Raw genomic sequence first — 17,965 nt, 5'->3', positions numbered from 1 at the left:
TATCAATGAGGTTTGTTCTTGTGTGCCAAACAGGTTCGTTGAGCTTCTGTTCGCTGATCAATGTTTATATGTGAATAAAAGCCTTAATTCAATCTGTTCATCACATAAAGTGATCCAGCCTCTTCTGAAATTTGAACAAAACCCCTAAATTCATATGGATTAGTTTTACGTTCTTTTTATAAACTTTTTGAGCCGTCAAAGTGGTAGTTGTGTAGCTGTCAATGGAGGGACAGAAATCTCCCAGAATTTATCAAAATATCTTCATTAGTATTACGGGATTGAAACAACATGAGGGTGAGTAATTGATGACAGAATTTTCATTTTCGGGTGTACCATTACATGTATCCTTTAAAGAGAATGAAAAAAATTTGTTCTTTGAAATTAAATGCTTATTGAGTGTAACAGATTATTAAAAAGGAACAAAAGAGGGGAAGGTCAAAAAATTAAACATATACACTGGTGAATTGTTCACAATAAGATCAATAACATGCTTTTAAAAGATAAATAGGGTTAATTTTCATGTCAACTTGATGGCATAAACGTGATGGCATCGTTCACCATTTGTAATCTTGGCAAAATCATCCAAACCCACAATCGTTGCTAGTGAGCAGAAGCTTTCATTACTCATTCTGCTCATGACTCGGTTACAATAACTTATGACACTATTCAGTGAGATTATTCACTTCTCACCATTACCTATTGTCCATGTTTTTGACCTAATATACTGTGTACTGCAGACTAACAATGTATGTCATCGGCGCAATGAATCAGTATCTGTCATCGTTAACGTCGCACAGCGGATCTTTTATCAATGTACCATTTTAGGTATTTCAGAGATGACAGAGAGCTGTGAAGCCTGTTAAAAAGAAAAGAGAGAAGTGGACATGTTGACAGGACATTATTAATAACTGAAGAAACTGGATTACATAACAGCCTCCACAGTGTCTACCACATTAACTCTAGCGGGATCAAGCGCGCGGCGTGAAGCAGCGCTGCTAGGAATCACTCCGGACTAGTGATTCAGACGCCCTGTGGTCCCAATGCCGTTGTGTCAGACCTCGGTTGTTGTTTGGATTACAAAGAAATAATACTCATAACTAAATAGATCTGCCAACCAGAATTGGGAGCACTTGATTCATGAGACTCGACCCAAAACATGAGCATTTGTGTCGAAATGCGTCAGTGGTCCTCGCAAGATGCACAGACCTGAAGTGTGCCGAGCCCTTACGTGGTGTTTATGTGTTTATGTGCTGTGGCAGCTTGCAGGCCTGAGCACAACCCATGCATGAAAAGCCAATATGCTGGAGAAAGGAGAGATGAAAGAGATGGAGTTAGTGTGGCTGCCTGGTATGAGAATGGGGGGCAGGGGCTGGGCCAGAGCGGGCATTAGTAAGGGATACATGTACAATAAATACATGTTTATAGTGTTTATAATTTAACAGTATTTTACATTATTTTTGAATGTAATAATAAAACGTATCTTTTTTTTCTCTCAACAATTAAATTTTGACCTGGTGGAATTGAATTATTTATTTTTTTGTTTAATGTTTTTAATTGATTATTTTATATTAAAATTAATAAAAAAACTTTTTTTTTTAAATAATTTAAAAATTATTAAATGTTTAATCACAATATAAAACAAATAACATTTTATAGTCATACTGAATGGGCCTAAAACAGGGAATGAGGCCTATGAAAATTCAAGTGAAAAGAGATTTCTTTTTTACTCTTTTCACTTTAGTTACTGAAAGAGTTTTGAGTTAGGTCTTGTAAAGAGTAACCCCAATTGTGAACACTCAATGTTTTACAAATCATTCAGCCCTAAAAGGGGGTTTCACACTCATAAATGTCTTCAAAGTAAAAAAAGAAGAAAAAGTTGTTCAGCTTTTTAAAATTATTTTTTATTTTCTATACAAATGCACTCCCCTACAAAATCAACCCAATCATTCTAGATTAATTAATTCCTTCCAAATATAGCTATTCATCTGGTCAACGTTTCTGTATTTTTTTTTGTATCATAATATCTATCTCAGAAAACAAAATATCGCAATGTCCATTTTTGTACAATATAGCACAGCCTTATTTGAAAGTTTTTTTTAATTACTTTTTGGATGTGTACACTTTTGTTTTGAAAGGAAATCATGGGGAGAAATCATGCAGGATAGAAAAAAACCTGCATCTCCCATATGGTAACATGTGTTGAAAATATGCACTGCCCACTGAACTACAGCTCAGACCATTAGAGCTTTTTTGCTGTTTTTTTATTTGTTTAGTAGGACAACTGAAAAATGACAAAAACAGGGTGGGAAATGATGTGACAGATTTAAACAATGTCGACATGATATAAGCGCCACAAAGAGCAGACTATAACTTTTGAAATGAACTCTCAAAAGTGAACCAACATACCCTGAGAAATATTCACTAGCCCCATGCCACGGCCCTGACCAGAAAATAATTTCAAGGCACACTATGAAACCTTTTTTTGGTTCAAAATTTACAAAATCTACAATGAGCGAGCACATCATAAATCCATCTCCCAAAATGTTTTTTTTTGTCTTATCCTGAATCACTGCGTTACACCTAAAATAAGTGTTTATATTCAGACTATTTTATCCCGGACGGGACGACAACCGCTGCGGAGTAGCACATTACCCGCGTGACCCGTCATACATAAACAAACAGAAGTAGCTACGGCTACAATGCTCTTAAGCAAGACGCATGCAGTTTTGTTTATTGCTAGAGCACTAAAAGAGACATAGACTGCATCTTAAATCACATATTCTGAGTAGTAGGTACTTATTTTGAATAAGTAATTACTCCGCGACCGCTAAAAAAGTATCTTTTATATGGTATGAATATGTGTGTAGTATGAATGTTATCCGGACATACATTCGCCATGTTGCCATCATCAGTTGCGTCGCTTCATTGCCATTCACAAATCCTCTCCCGTGGCCTCATGGGATAGTATAGTGTCCATCGAATGCACACTTCAGAATCTCGCTGGGAGTCTCTGGGTTCTTTTTGTATAGTGTTTTATGAGTACTGTGAATTCTGGCATACTTCTTTTGTCACATACTGTTTGTCACCTATTATATAGTAGGGAAGTATGTGTTTTTCAAATACAGCCATACTGTACCTTTAATGACAGAGTGATGTTTGATGTGTATGTGTGTGTGTGTGTTGAAGCAGGACTGCTGTAACAAGCAGACGCTGAGACAGCTCCAGCCTTCATCCACAGACCTGTCATGTATACGTGCAATTTACAAGCGTTCTCATGCGTGGCTCTCCTTCTGTCTCTACTTCTTGCCTGATTTTCTCCTCCTCTCTCCTATGCCCTGCCTATCTACTTCAGCCTTTCTCTTCACGTTCTTCATATTCCCTTTTGTTGTCGACCTTTCTCCAAGGAAACGTCTTTGTCTTACACCTCTCCAGTCTTCTCACACACACATCCCCATTCCCCTTTTCAGTTTCCCTTCTCTAATACCTATTTTAGTCAAAAGGTACACTAAGACCTCAACAAATATTTGATGGACTTAGTGATAAACAAAACATTGGTGCTGAATGGTACAACAGATGACGCACAAAGTCAACATAATAATTTCAGCATGAAGCTTAATTGAATTTATAATTCATTTTACATTAACATTACATTATATATATATATAAAATCGATTTGACAGCACTAATTCAATTATAAATATTTGTTTGCCAATGTAGTGCTGTTGTTAACTGATATCTTAATGACCAGCTAAAGACATAAAATGTCTCTCTGCAAAAAACGTTAAGTTAAGAACAAGCCTATAGGAACCTACTGTTTTTATTCAACACTGTCCTCCTACTGAATATTCACATTGGTGTGTGTGGCGAGGGACGGCCGAGGGACGTGAGAGAACGGCGCGAGGCCGGTGGTGCGATTGCTAATGAGCAACACCTGTATAGCACACCGGTCTCGCATCTCTCACGGAGGAGCGGAAGCATAAAGGGGGAGCGACGACATTAATGATCGAGAGAGGAACAGGCCTGATTTTAGTTGTTCTGGTTTTTGTATTTGTGTTTTATTTTAGCCAGCAGTCGTCCGCGAGGGGCTGCTGGCCGTTATGTTTATTTTGAGTAAGCCAGCAGTCGTCCGCGAGGGGCTGCTGGCGGTATTTTAGTTTGTTTATTTTATTTTAAATAAAGTTTGTTAAATGTTCGCCGGTTCCCGCCTCCTTCTTCCCTGAACATTGTTACACTGGTGCCGAAACCAGGGAAGAGGGAGGAACGCGCTGTCAGAGAGTCCTCGCTGCTGTGGGGAATCCGCGGTGCCATCGAGCATGGTGCGCGAGTCGCCGCCGCTCGCCGTAGGCCGGAGCCTGCTGCCATCCGCCGGGCAGGGGAGGAGCAGGGAGCGGGGGACTCGCGGCCATGGACGCTCGAGGCGGTACACGGGAGTGAGTTGCCGGGGGGACGGCCGAGCTCGCTGCCGGCCGCCTGGGAGTTGGAGGGGCGGCTGCCGTCCGGGAGGGAGCGGGGGAGTCGCCGCCGCTCGCCGTGGGCCGGAGCCTGCTGCCAACCACCAGCAAAGGGGAGGAGCAGGGATCAGGGGACTCCTGCCGTCTGCCCTAGATCCCAAGGAGCCGTCGCCGTCCACCGGGCGGCGGAGGAGTGTCGAGCCGTCCATCGAGGGCTACCCAGCGTCACCGCCAGGCACCGCGGAGGACATCGCCCAGCTGGTGGAGGACCATGATGGCAGCGCGTTGTGGGAACCGGACCATGTTTTTTTTTTTTTGTTTTTTTTTCTCTCTCCTCTCTCTCGATCTGTCGCTCCTCATGCTTCCGTCTCCGTTTCCCTCGGCTTGTCGGTCCATACCCCCCAGGGATCGCCGCCGCCGGGGGGGAGTAGGCACAGGCTCGTGGGTGCCCCCCCGGCTCGTGGGTGCCCCCCCAACATTGTTAAATGTTCGCCGGTTCCCGCCTCCTTCTTCCCTGAACATTGTTACAGTGTGAATAGACATTAAGATTGTTCATCCTTTCTCTCATCTTTTCTTCTTCATTCCCTCATCTCCATCTCATCAGTAGACCGTAGGGAAGTGTTGTTATGTAAGAGCCATGTGAACTGAAACATTGCTGCAAACCAATGCTTAAATAATTCACCCACACTACTATATAAAGCCTGCATGTACATATCAAGCAAGCAGATCCCCAACAACCATCTCGTCTCTTTCAATCCTGTCAGTAATTACTCCACCTTACCACCATCCACCCTTGTGCATCTGCCCCCATTGCCTCTGAATGGACTCCTTCATCTCCCTAACAGATTATGCTCATATTTTCCTTTGAGCTTATTGCTTGAACAACAGTTCTGGATGATCACTCAATGAATAGCCCAAGGGATCACACTAATTCAAAGGGAAAACACAGCCTTATTAACTCATTAAAAATGTATACGATGAATATGGGAAGTTGCAACATTGTGGCCAGAGAAGGCTCATGCTGAGCTATTTGAATCAACCGACAAAGAAACCGAAGCTTAAATGACAGAGCATTTGTTTGGAATCATTTGTTTGGGTGGGTTTAATAAACACAACCAAAAATGCTATATTGATTACACTAGGGGTTAGTTAAATAGTTACTCTAAATATTGACATTGTTTGTTCTACAGACATTAATGGTACCTCAAATCCTGTTTTATTGATAAGAGGAGTGATATAACTTTTCTAAGCAATAAGATTCACGAATTTAGCCTTATACTGAAGGAGAGACACAAACCATATATCATAGAAAATTGGTGGTAAGTAACCACGTAGAATACAACCTAAGTTGCATAAACATCGCCATGATGTTTAGACTGTGTCTTCAGAACAACTCTGACCAAAGCAGCAAAGTAGTTACTTTTCGAATTCAAATTAGACCAGTCTATGTTTTTATGGGTCATTTTGCAAAGTAAAACATGTTCCAGGATCAACATATTTTGTTGATCCTGGAACAACAATCCTGTCCTAGCCCTCTCCCTACCCCTAAATCTAACCCTACCCATAACTTATCCCTAAGATGAATAGATGATAGATGAATAAAACTGATGTAGAAGCACCTAACCCTGGTTGTAAGCCTAAACTTGACATAAACTGTAAATATGGCCCTCAAATCTGATTGGTTGATTGGAATGTTGTTCCATGATCAACAAAGATAATCCAGTAACATGTTGTACTTCACCGTTTTTTTTGTAACTGACTAAAAAATGATGACTAGTCTTAAAAAAATTAGATGACAAACTGTTAAGACTAGTCTAAGCGGTTTTTGCAACTGGCCACAGAAAATTAGCAACCGTATAGCGAATGCACTAAACATGAATCTAAGAAAAAATGTAGCAACTGTAAAGCCTTGGCAACCACCCACAACACCCGAGCATTATAGCAGTGATTAGGGATGCATCAATATAAAAATTCTGGCCAATCCCCATATGATGATAATTCATTTGTTATGGCCGATAACTAACAAACGGCCAATATTCAATTCATTTATCCAAATGAATTTAAAAAAAAAACACTAGAAACTAATTATTTAATGACATTCAAGGTAATATAAATGTAAAAATAGAGGAAACTACCATGCATATTTTTGCACAATTAAATATCTTTTTACATTTTGTAAAAATATGTAATAGCCAGTAACTGATATGGTTCAAGCATAACTAACATTTGTTTTTTCCCCATAAAATGAAATAATGTAATGTGTTCTTTTAGCAAGAAAATATACTTGCTACACAATGACTTTCAAAGCAATGCTGGTTGTCACAGTTGAAACAACAGCACAGCTTCCTTGGCAACATTTCTTAGTTGTAAGCATGACCATGTCAGGTCAACAGCATTGTAACAACACTAATTGTAGTAATCTCCATATGTCCTAATCAGAACATGACCCAGAGAGCCACCACCGCTAAGTGACTCACCTTTCTGGGTGTCCCGTTTATATCCTGACAATACCTCTTGAGCCCCATGTGGGCCGCCAAGCCCCATCAGAACTAACACAGTTAATGTCCTAGAATTGGACTCAGTAAAGTAGGCCGTTCTAAGCCTGGCATGTAGGCAACCCAGAACCACGAGTGGGCAAGTGGCGTCTACAGACAGCAAGACTCCCACCAGCATTTAGGGGCTGAAGCAACACTTGACCTTCCTCTTCTGGGCTTTAAGGCACTTTTAAGGCACTGATTGACATGCTGTAAGTTTGAAGTACGCTGTCTTTCTTCTCTGTCTGATAACTACACTAAACTGCCCTGAAACACTATCTACATCAACATTTAGAATTGTGCCTAATTGATTTCAGAGAGTTTGAATCTATTAATTTGTTTAAAATGACTTTGCAAGTAAAACAAAATGCTAATTTGACTCATCCACACAGTAGACATTCAAAAAGAGAATTGATCTTCAGTCAGTTATAGTGTTAAGCAGTGTAATTGTGCTACATTAGTATTGTTATACCTCAGTATTTTGGTAAATAAGGTAATATTGTAACTACAGTTGTGTGCACTAACAACAAAAATGTGCAGTAAAAACATGGGTCTGGGTTTGTTTTGGCCGTCCACAAATTCTTCTGTCCTGAGTCCACTAAAATGAACCAAGTGTGAAACCCAAGTGGCCAATGTCACAGATTTTTGCAAGAATTTATATTCTCTTTATATTCACTGAATCTTTATATTGTTATTGTTTTTATATATTATTAATCATTATTAGTTACAATACTATTTCATTATATTAGGTTAAATTGCCAATTGGTTATTGGTCAATTATATAATAGTTTAGCAATACATTTGATTGTTCTATTTAACTCTTTACTTATATTTTACCCATTCATATTAGGAAGCAATGTCGCTCAGAGGTATGTCCTCACAACCTTGTTTAACGCAGGTTTCACGATCACAATCTCGCCAGCTTCGGTCACTAAACACAGAGATAATTGCTATATACCCGAGATCGGTCACATTCACGCTTACACAATCAAAGATACTTTGATATAACCCCCAAGGAATTGCATACACTTGAATTTAACTTAATGTTTACTTCAGTAGAGGTATGGCCACTACTACAGATATAAGTCAACCAACTTTACTTCTCTTATAAAAGCTTTGGATTGGCCATGCCGTGATTTCCCACGTACAATTATCTAAAGTAACATTAAATTAAAACAGAGGTAAGACACCCAGATTTAGGTTGGTCAAGCAGCGCGTTTGCTGTCCTAAACGGAAATTCACTTCTTGTCTTTGCAAACCAAGTACCCTTGAATTAGTGCCAAATATTAGTCGTCACTAATCTGATGCAAAATTTGCGGTAACAACATACATATCTGTTTAATCTACTTGGGAAAACAATTAAAGAGTCAGTTGGAATAAATCAAATGTAACAATTTATTATGTCAGGTAAATGTATAATGCCAAATTCATAATCAGTTAAAAGATAATAAATACATCAAATGCTCTGGAATAAAGAGAGAAGATGCGAACCCGTAGTAGATGAGAGAGCCAATCATGGGACGCAAGTGTTTGATTTCTTGGTGCAAAAGTTCAAGTACGTTGAATATGTTTCCCGCGATGCTGCCAGGGCTGGACTCTGGCTCCGGGCGGTTGGTTGGCCATCAACCACGGACATGTGGTTGCATACATGTGGTTGCATGTTTTGCATACACTCAGCATCACAGGCTAGTTTGAGTTACAAATTGCCCTGAGCCTCTTGTTGCATTTCTTTATATAGACAGAAACTTCTTTCACATGGAAACATTTGCTAACAATGGGAATTTGCATTCAGAGTTTACACCTTTTGGGAGCAGAATGCCATGGAAGACACACCCTCCTCTGTGTGCCAGTTATCTCTAAACTCTTAAGAAATGTATTAACTTTTGGTTTACTTGTTTGGGAATGAGACCTTTGTACCAGTAGCACTGAGACATTTCAAATGATACCAAACATGTATAATACTGTATGATAAAAATTCACATTAAACCATATAGATTTTTGGGTGAATTTTGGTGATCTCAACATGAGAGAGAAAGGAGAGGGGGAAGAGGGAAGAGATATATTGTGAGCTGAGACTTGCGTCTCAAATGGTGATGCTAACTTCACAAGAGAGAGTTCAAATGTTCATTTACTGGAAGGTCCTTTGTCTTCTCGGGATTGGTCGTTCCTCAACCAGACTGCCTGGCATTTCTCAATTCTTACAGTTTATGTTCCTTCAATTTTAAGTGAAAATGGAAGACTCAAGAGTTTAAATAGATTGCATTGTAATTATAAGGAAGATAATATTGCAAAGCAATTACTGCATGTAAAAGATGCAGTCCTTATAATATAAATATATTATATTATAATATATATAAATATATAAACATTAAACAAAAATATAAAATAAACTATAGTATTAATTATACAATAGTAATAATAATTGTGTAAATTGTAAATAATAATACAACCACAGAACAGCCACGATATCAAGCTTCTGCTTCATGATATCTCAAGTCTGTATGAACTTTTCACCTTTGCAAATCTTTAAATGTTTTTCAGAACGTAAATTTCCACTGTAGTTTGAATTTGTGAAATATCAAAAATGCCTTATTCATTAGCAAGCATGAAACATGAAAGTTTGAGAATGTTGGCAGTGCGGGTACAATATAATGATTTGGCATATAAAGAGACGAGACGATAAACCAGCATATCAAAAAGCTAAATGTAAAGCGCCATAAAATCCATTATGCCAGTGCAGAAATGAAAGGCCTAACTCTAGTTGCACTTAGTAAATGAAACTCTGCAAATGACACACCATGCACTGTTTTATGAAATCCTGCTTTGTCGCTGTGGGGATTCTATGCAGAGACAAATTCTTTGTTTCTCTACTGTATTTGCAAGCTGCACACTGCTAAATATGAATGCTTAGCTAACCTCATCACTGGGATTTAAGATATGGTTATTTATTTATGCATTTTTTTGATGATAAAAGCCCTCATTTATACATAAGGGGGAGAGGAGACGGGTAGTTCAGAGAATGGCATTACGGCTAAAACAGCCAGATCTAAACTACCTCTATGAGGTAGCCGCTGCGTGGGAGAGGGGGGTCACTACTATGACTCATTACATGTGGCAATGACTAATTCAACCTTAACTTTTACAGAGGTCAGTTGTCTTATATCAAAGCCAGGGTTTTAATGGCCCTTGTCACAAGGTTCTGCATTCAAAGGAAGATAAAAATCAAATGTTCTGCCAAAAATATTCATGTCAACAAATCAGAACTGAACAAGTTAAATGATCTTCAGGGTGATATGTGCGATTATGAACAACACATCAGCCTAACATCTCCTTTTATGCTCCACAGAAGAAACTAAAGTCATATGAGTTTTGAATGGTAAATTTAGACATCCCACCCGGAATATGGCACACAAAAAGAACATTGAATTACAACAGAATATTGTATTATAGGTCTACTGTTAGGCTGCACAAAATATCGGCCATCATATTGGTATCGGCCGATATATGATCCTTTTTAATGCTATTAACCCGTAAAGAAAATTTGCCCGAAATATTAAAGCCGATTAATAATGTATTATTTCCTTCAGCTGAGAAACTTTAGATGCGCACTGTTCGCTATGATAGTTTTAAAATGCTTGAAATATGATAGGAATCACTTCGAAAAAATACAGTTAAGTGCAACATGTGCAGCGCAAGTCTGTCATATAGGCTATAGGAGGGTAAAATTAATTTTAAAACTTACACTGATTCAAACGTGGCTACTGTACTGTATGGGTTTTATTTATTGAAGTATTTGGGACATGGCATTTAATGGTGAGACTTTTGTTTTTGTAATCAGGCTCTCAAAAATTATATAAAAATGTGGATTTAAATTCATCGGCCAATATATTGGTTATCGGCTTTCAAACGTAAAGAATTATCAGTATTGGCCAAAATGTTCATATCAGTGCATCCCTACCTACTGTTATATTATAGGCCTATTATATGATATTATATTTACCATATGCATTCACGTAAGCCGCGTAACATGAGTTTACATGCGCCAAATGTGAAAGTGATGTAGTGTAAAATAAAAGCTGAACGCAAGCGGTCACAGAAGACACGTTTGAAAAGCATGATAGTACCAGGTGAAAGTGTTTTGGCTGACCATTTGAGACCAGATCACCAAAAACACATCTTAATATCAGGTGGAAACAGGGCTTCTCTCTCACACACTCGATTTACAGGATATTGTATATAATTTGCGGGCATCAGGGAGCCGCCATCAATATGCGTGAGACTCCAGGACCTTTCTGGAGAAGTGGGATGTCTGTAAATGATGAATGAATTTTCATTTTTGGGTGAACTATGTCTTCGACACAAGGGGTGTTTAAAGTGTTAAAACTATTTATCAAAACAACACAGTAGAAAACTAATTGAAATGTGGCCACATTAGCATGCAAATTTAATTGTTTCAAAAGTTCACAGGCCCACAGATTTTTGCAATTCAAATCAACCAGCTCGGCTGAAGTGTTAATTTGTGTAAAAATAAAAATTAATTCTGAAAAAAAAATGTAATTCCTCCAGAGTCTGCAATTCTACACAAACCTATTAGTATTATAAAATATATAATATATCTAATCCATCAATGGAGCCAACAGACAAAAGTATCAGACCTCAGTGGAGAAGGGAGAATCCACAATAGTGCAAATGTAAAAAGGGGATCCATTATCTGTCATGGGAGGGTCAGATGATATTGCATCAATGTTTTTTTTATTTTTTTAATTTATTTAACCTTTATTTATCCAGGTAAACTGTTTGAGAACCACTTCTCATTTACAAACATGACCTGGCCAAGAGGCTACAGGAATAAATAAGAACATACTGTACAGCTGTACATAGTCAGACACATAACAATAGAACAAGCAACTAAATTAAAAAAGATAGACAACAAAAGAGTGCTTAAATATGTGTGTATAAATATGGTTCATGATTGTCAGCAGGAACAAGAGTCAACTATGTAATTTTCGAGGTTTTGCTTAAAGGTGGAGATTGGGATCAAAGATGTAAGTTTCAGGGTATTTTGTAGTATGTTCCAGTCATGTACTGATGCAAAGCTGAAGGCATTACGTCCAAAAGTAGAAGTAGGGAGGGTACTAAATTTAATCAAATTACTTGATCTTGTGTGATAGGTGTTATGAGCGGCATGAAGTAGGGATGCAAATAGAGAGGTGCCTTGCCCAGAATTGTCTTATATATGAATGTAAGCCAACAGCCCAAATAATGCAAATAAAATAAACCAGTTTAGAAATTACATGTCTTATTAAATACTCCAGCATTTATGTTTCTTAAAGGGTCATGAAAATCCCCTCTTTCAGCTCAAGTCTAGCTCACAATCTTTTTGGAAAATACAACTTAAATGGGCGTGGATGGCTGTGAGAAGAAGGGAGGGAGTGGGTGTGGTGTGGCACAGCAGGCGAGAGGGGGAACTGTCAACGCCAGTGGCCCATGCATATCGACTGTCACTAAAAATCAGTGGTAAAATGTGAGGAAATGCTAGATTTGTTTTATAGCTGGCAAAGTTAAAGTCTAATGAAATACACTGACACTTTGTCCTTTCAAAAATAACTGAATGCCCTGCTACATATATTAGCCTACAGTAATCGTGATTCTATTTAAACCATATAAATGTACATGTATAATTATAATGTCATTATAAAGTATATAGTTGTTTATATACACACTATAAATGCATATATTTGAAAAAAAATAATTTTCCGCTTAAACAAAACGTTCCGTGCATAGCCTAGATCTACGCGCCCCCTGAACCCCAATGACATATACGAATTAAGCATACAATTGAGGTATTATCGAAATATCTAAAATTTAAAAAACCGAGTACATTTTAGACACGCATACCTCGGGATAGAAAAGTCCTCGGAACTTGGTACCGCATTACTCGCAAGACGTTTTGCATTGGTCGTCAACAAGGCCGAAGTCCATCATTCTCCAGTTCTCGAAGCTCTCTCGAGAATTTTTTTTGCTGCACACACATATAATATAGATGTGTCCGTGGTTGATGGCCAACCAACCGCCCGGAGCCAGAGTCCAGCCCTCGCAGCATCGCGGGGAAACATATTCAACGTACTTGAACTTTTGCACCAAGAAAACAAACACTTGCGTCCCATGATTGGCTCTCTAATCTACTACGGGATATCACAGTTTGACACGTCTGTCATTGGAAAGATCCACGTTGTGTCACGAATAGGCTAATTAAGAGAGGATATGAAAAATCAGTCTCATTAATAATTATGAGACACCGATGAGTCATCAAAGCACTTACAGTGCTCTGCCACGTCACAGCCTGTGACGACACGATGGGTGCTATTCAATTCTTATTTGTGCATCCTCGTTTCCTTTCCTCGCTTCATTTCCTTGCGTCTCAGCTCCACCCCCTGTAGGATGCGAGGGAAGGCTGCAAGGAAAGAAAATGAGGACGGAGGAATCGAATGAAAGCTTTTTTATACATGGAAAGACTTGATCACTCGAGCATCACTTCACAGCGTCAACAGCAGCGCTCAAAGGATCTGCACTTATGTTGTTTTAGTTTGGTTATTTAAGAAATTCATAATAAATAATGCTGAAGCAAGATACCCTGTTGAAATATGTGAGAGATGTGGTTTATTTAAACTGCAAAGGTAAATTATAAATTCAAATGATTGTGACCGATGTGAAGGCGGGGGAGAATTTATTTGTGCGTCACGTTTAGTCGATAAAACACTTCCACATAGGAAACACCTGTGTATCCTCGCTTATAACTCCTCTGGAAGCATCCTCACTCCTCGATCCTCGCAGAGCAATTACGGAATTGAGATGTCCTTCAAAATGCCTGAGCTCGATCGGTTTCTGGGTCATAGGATGGAGGACGGAGGAGCGAGGAAACGAGGAGGGATATTGAGAAGCACCCACTGAAGATTTTAAGTCCCGGAAAACGAAAATAGCGGGAAAAAATAAGATTGAACCATTTTCACCCTACTATTAAATCTAACAGATGCTAACATTGTATTCAATGGTGTTCAACACACATACCTCTGTTAAAATCTCAGAAAATTTGGTTTAGGGTTTCATGACCCTTTAACTTCAAAGACAGAAATGGATTAAAGGTAGGCCTACATTCCGTAAACTGTTGTTTACATCTCTATGCTCTTACTCATCCTAATACTACTAGTGGTTTAAGACTGTATGTATACTGACACCTATTGGCCTGGATGCATTAAGTTTAACTGCTGACCCTACCAAAGCTGTTGGTGTAGCTTTTATTTTTTTCATGTGTCTTTATGGCCTGGTTTCATAGACAGGGTTTAGATTAAGCCAGGATAAGGCCTTAATTCAATTTAAGTAGCTTTAATAAACATGCCTTAAAACATTACTGGTATGCATCTTGAGACAAAACAATGGCATATTTGAAGATATGTTTGTGCAAGTTGCTTTCAGTTAAAACAGCTCAAACATGCATTTTAGTCTGGGATCAGTTTAAGCCTTGTCTGTGAAACTGGGGGTAGATTTCTCATGTTTACCTATCTAATGTGTATTTGTACTTTGTTTGAACAGTCTGATGTGACACACTCACACACCTGTGTCAGTAGTTGTAATAATCTATATGTAGCCTATGCTTTGTAAAGCATCCTAAACACTGGCAAAAAATTTATTATTAAAAGTTTTTAATAGTAACACAGTCAATTGCGCCACACTTCTAGTCATGTGATCCCAACATGGTGGCACCCATGGAACCTCTCCATGTAGAATAAAACAGATTTTTGCTATAAGACTGATATAACTAGGCCCATTGACATTTGTGCGTGTGTCAGACCTGCAAATTTAGAAGAGGTGAAAAAGGTGACATGTTTATGAGAGCATCAAATTTTTGTGATTATAACATGTCAACGAAGCATTCTAGTGCACTCTGACAAGAAAATAAAGGAAAAGACTACATTTGCTTCAAGTAAAAAAACGCATTTATTGAGTGTGTGCGTGTGTATGTATGTTAATACTAGGCTAGTTCTCAACATTTCAAACCTTTTTAGTAAAAAATTTCTGCATGCACCTTCAATTAAACAGAAGTGTAGTTTCTATAGATCCTGACGCGTGTATTGAGTCTCTGATCTTATGTTCCTGTGAGAATATTAATGTGCGGTACGTGACCAGTAAATGCAAGAAAATCAATCAGACGCAACGGGGGCGTGACAGTTCCAGCTCGAATGATTTACCTTCAGACTGGAGGCTTCCCCCAGAAAGCAAACAGCTAAAAACGAACTGAAAACCCGTATTGCTTCATCATCTCTGAAGAATACAGGAAGAGCTGCGTGATGCCACCTAAAAATCCTGCTGCATCACCGCCTCCACTGGATCTGCCTTTCTAACACATCTCCCTCTTCCTGCCCGCGACTCAATTAACATCAACCCATAGCTGAGAAAAAAACCCCATCGCATCTCAAAACCATTCAGTCCTAAACACGAACCGACCACATTAAATAATGCGATCGAAAACGTCTTAATTAGCTGTGACAACATTTTAAGAAACAGCACATAAATAATTGCACGACATCCATATTTAACACTGGTCACAAATGAAAGCTGCAGGTAAGAAAAGAGGGAGGAAAATATGCACTTACATTTCACTATCCGATCGGTGGAGTTCAAGACCATGTCAGCGTTAGACATCTTCATGGGCAGTGGATGTCTCCAGGCGAATGTGTTTCTCCCTCCTCGCAGAAGAAGCGCTTTATTCTCGGCGTGTTTTCGGTTGGTGCAGTGGCATCACTTGGATGCGTCTACTCCGTGTCTTAGCGCCGGATAATGCTGGAGAGGGTGGAGGAGGACGATAGTGCTGCTGTTGCTGAGACTGTCGTGAGGGGGAGGATGGTGCTGCTGATGGGGTGGGGGCGGTAGAGAGAGAGAGAGAGAGAGAGAGAGAGAGAGAGAGAGAGAGAGAGAGAGAGAGAGAGCGCTCGGGAGATCCTTTCAGCGCGTTGCACCACCCCGACCTGGCGAAGCGGGGAACTCCCACGCACTCACCGGGTGAAGGGGCTTGCGTGATGCTGCCATCAGGTGGAGGTGAAGGGATTTCCCGAGAAGGCACCGCTCGCTCATCGTCATGACTGATAATCAAGTTGAAATGCAACTTTGGTCTGCTCTGGACGAACGTGCCCCGCATCACGTGTGACATCGTCCCACTGTACCATTATTAGGAGTGGTAAGTTGTATTATATATATGATGAAAATAGATTGATAGAACGTTAAGGGAATAACTAAAGTTCTGTAATAACTAAAACTAAATAAAAGTTGTGAATACTTTCAAAAAAATAAATAGGCCTACCAAAAATAAATAAATAATGTTTTTCAGTTTATCCCTGTATATATATATATATATATATATATATATATATATATATATATATATATATATTAGTTATCACAGAACTTTCCCCTATATAATGATTGATATATAATCAACTTAAATTGCATTAAACTGACTTTAAAAATGAGTTGAATCTTATACAACTTTCTCTCTACCGCCCCCACTCCATCAGCAGGTCCAAAGTTAAAAATTGCTTAACTTATTTTGATGAGTTAAATTAATGCCTAAACATGTTTTGGGAACATTCACAGAACGTTCTGGGAACCAAAAATTATTAGCTGGTAACGCGGAGTTTGTTTGCTATTTTAAACGGGAGTTGGATAATGATCACAATTATAGTAAATGCCACTTTAAAAAAAAACTGTGTATAATAATAACTAAGGCATTAAAAATAAAAATTAGTTTAAGTTAGTTACAATAGTTGTGGTAAATTTGGTAGCCTATGTGTAAAAAAAAAAAAAAAAAAAAAGAGAGAGAGAGAGAGAGAGAGAGAGAGAAGGCAAAAGACAGAACGATTTTTTTAGTAAATGATTGTAGTACATATGGTTATTCAGTGTTACCTATTAAACAAGAGTTGAGGAAAAAAGCTTAAATCAGCCGAAACTGGTTTAAGCAGACCAGCTGAAAGATGCCCTCAAACCACTCTAAACCAGCCAACAGACCAGCTAAGATGAGCAAACCAACTTGGTTTAAGCTGTTCTTCTTTTTTCTTTAGCATGGCTATGGAGATTCAACCAAAATTGCAAAATACAATAATACAATTTATAACTGTTATTGGTAGCCTATTTCACAAAAAACTGTGATATTAAACACAATTTACATACAATTCAATAATCAAAATCACAGAATGTGCGGTAGTAATGGGCAGAAGTAGGCTAATGGTATGGTAAATTTTGTAAGATAAATAAAAAGTTAAACAACAGCTAATGCTGATTTGAGAATGCGATCGCTTTAGTATTTCTCCTTACTGGTGAAAAACAGCTGCAGGGAACTCCCATTGGTTCAGAGGGCTTAGCTGTTTTTGCATTTAGTTATGCAATACCTTATTCTTCCCATAGAGGTCAGGGCAGGCTAAAGTTATGCGAGCACAAACTCAGCTGCTCGGTTTCAAGCGAGCCACCACAGTGCAGTAATATTCATTGTTGCCACATTCAAGTTGATTTGTACACTGTATGTTCAGAGCATACATGTGCACTGAAGTACATATTCAAACAGGTATTAGAAATGGTGTTTTTCACTAAAATGTGCCACAAACACCTGCCAAACATTGAAAGCAGCAGAAGTACCAAACAGCAGTCATGATGTTTATGAGATTAAGTCCGAAATCATTCTAATATGCTGATTTACTGCTCCAGATTAAAAAAAATTATAATTAATATCAATGTTGAAAACAGTAGTGCTGCATAATATTTTTGTAGAAACTGTGATTCATTTTCTTCAGGATTCTCTGATGAACATAAAGTTCAAAAGTATGTAAAGAATGTAAAATATAATTTTCAGGTTGTTCCTTACACTTTGTTGTTGTTATTCTTGTTCTTGTTTTAGAGCCTGGGAGTTTGTTGCATGGAAAAGAGTTGTATTCT

The 17,965-nt window shown here is 38.6% G+C and overlaps 1 protein-coding gene across 2 annotated transcripts in view; it reads right to left on the bottom strand.

The window, feature by feature from the left end:
- The window catches only part of ppp3ca (protein phosphatase 3, catalytic subunit, alpha isozyme), a 77,528-nt gene extending 61,518 nt beyond the window's left edge, over positions 1–16,010 (bottom strand). Inside the window, exon 1 of one of the 2 annotated variants that reach the window (XM_077233420.1) lies at positions 15,637–16,010. In XM_077233420.1, coding sequence (XP_077089535.1) covers positions 15,637–15,691 — 55 coding nt within the window. In that variant the 5' untranslated portion in view covers positions 15,692–16,010. The remainder of the gene's footprint in view (positions 1–15,636) is intronic. The other variant, XM_077233421.1, reaches the window with a different exon arrangement.
- Between the last annotated feature and the right edge of the window lie 1,955 nt (positions 16,011–17,965).

This window comes from Siphateles boraxobius, unplaced genomic scaffold (assembly GCF_051911475.1).
Source record: "Siphateles boraxobius isolate OS27281-9 unplaced genomic scaffold, OSU_SipBor_1 18, whole genome shotgun sequence".
In the NCBI taxonomy this organism is placed as follows: domain Eukaryota; kingdom Metazoa; phylum Chordata; class Actinopteri; order Cypriniformes; family Leuciscidae; genus Siphateles; species Siphateles boraxobius.
This window is presented reverse-complemented; position numbering and strand designations above follow the sequence as displayed.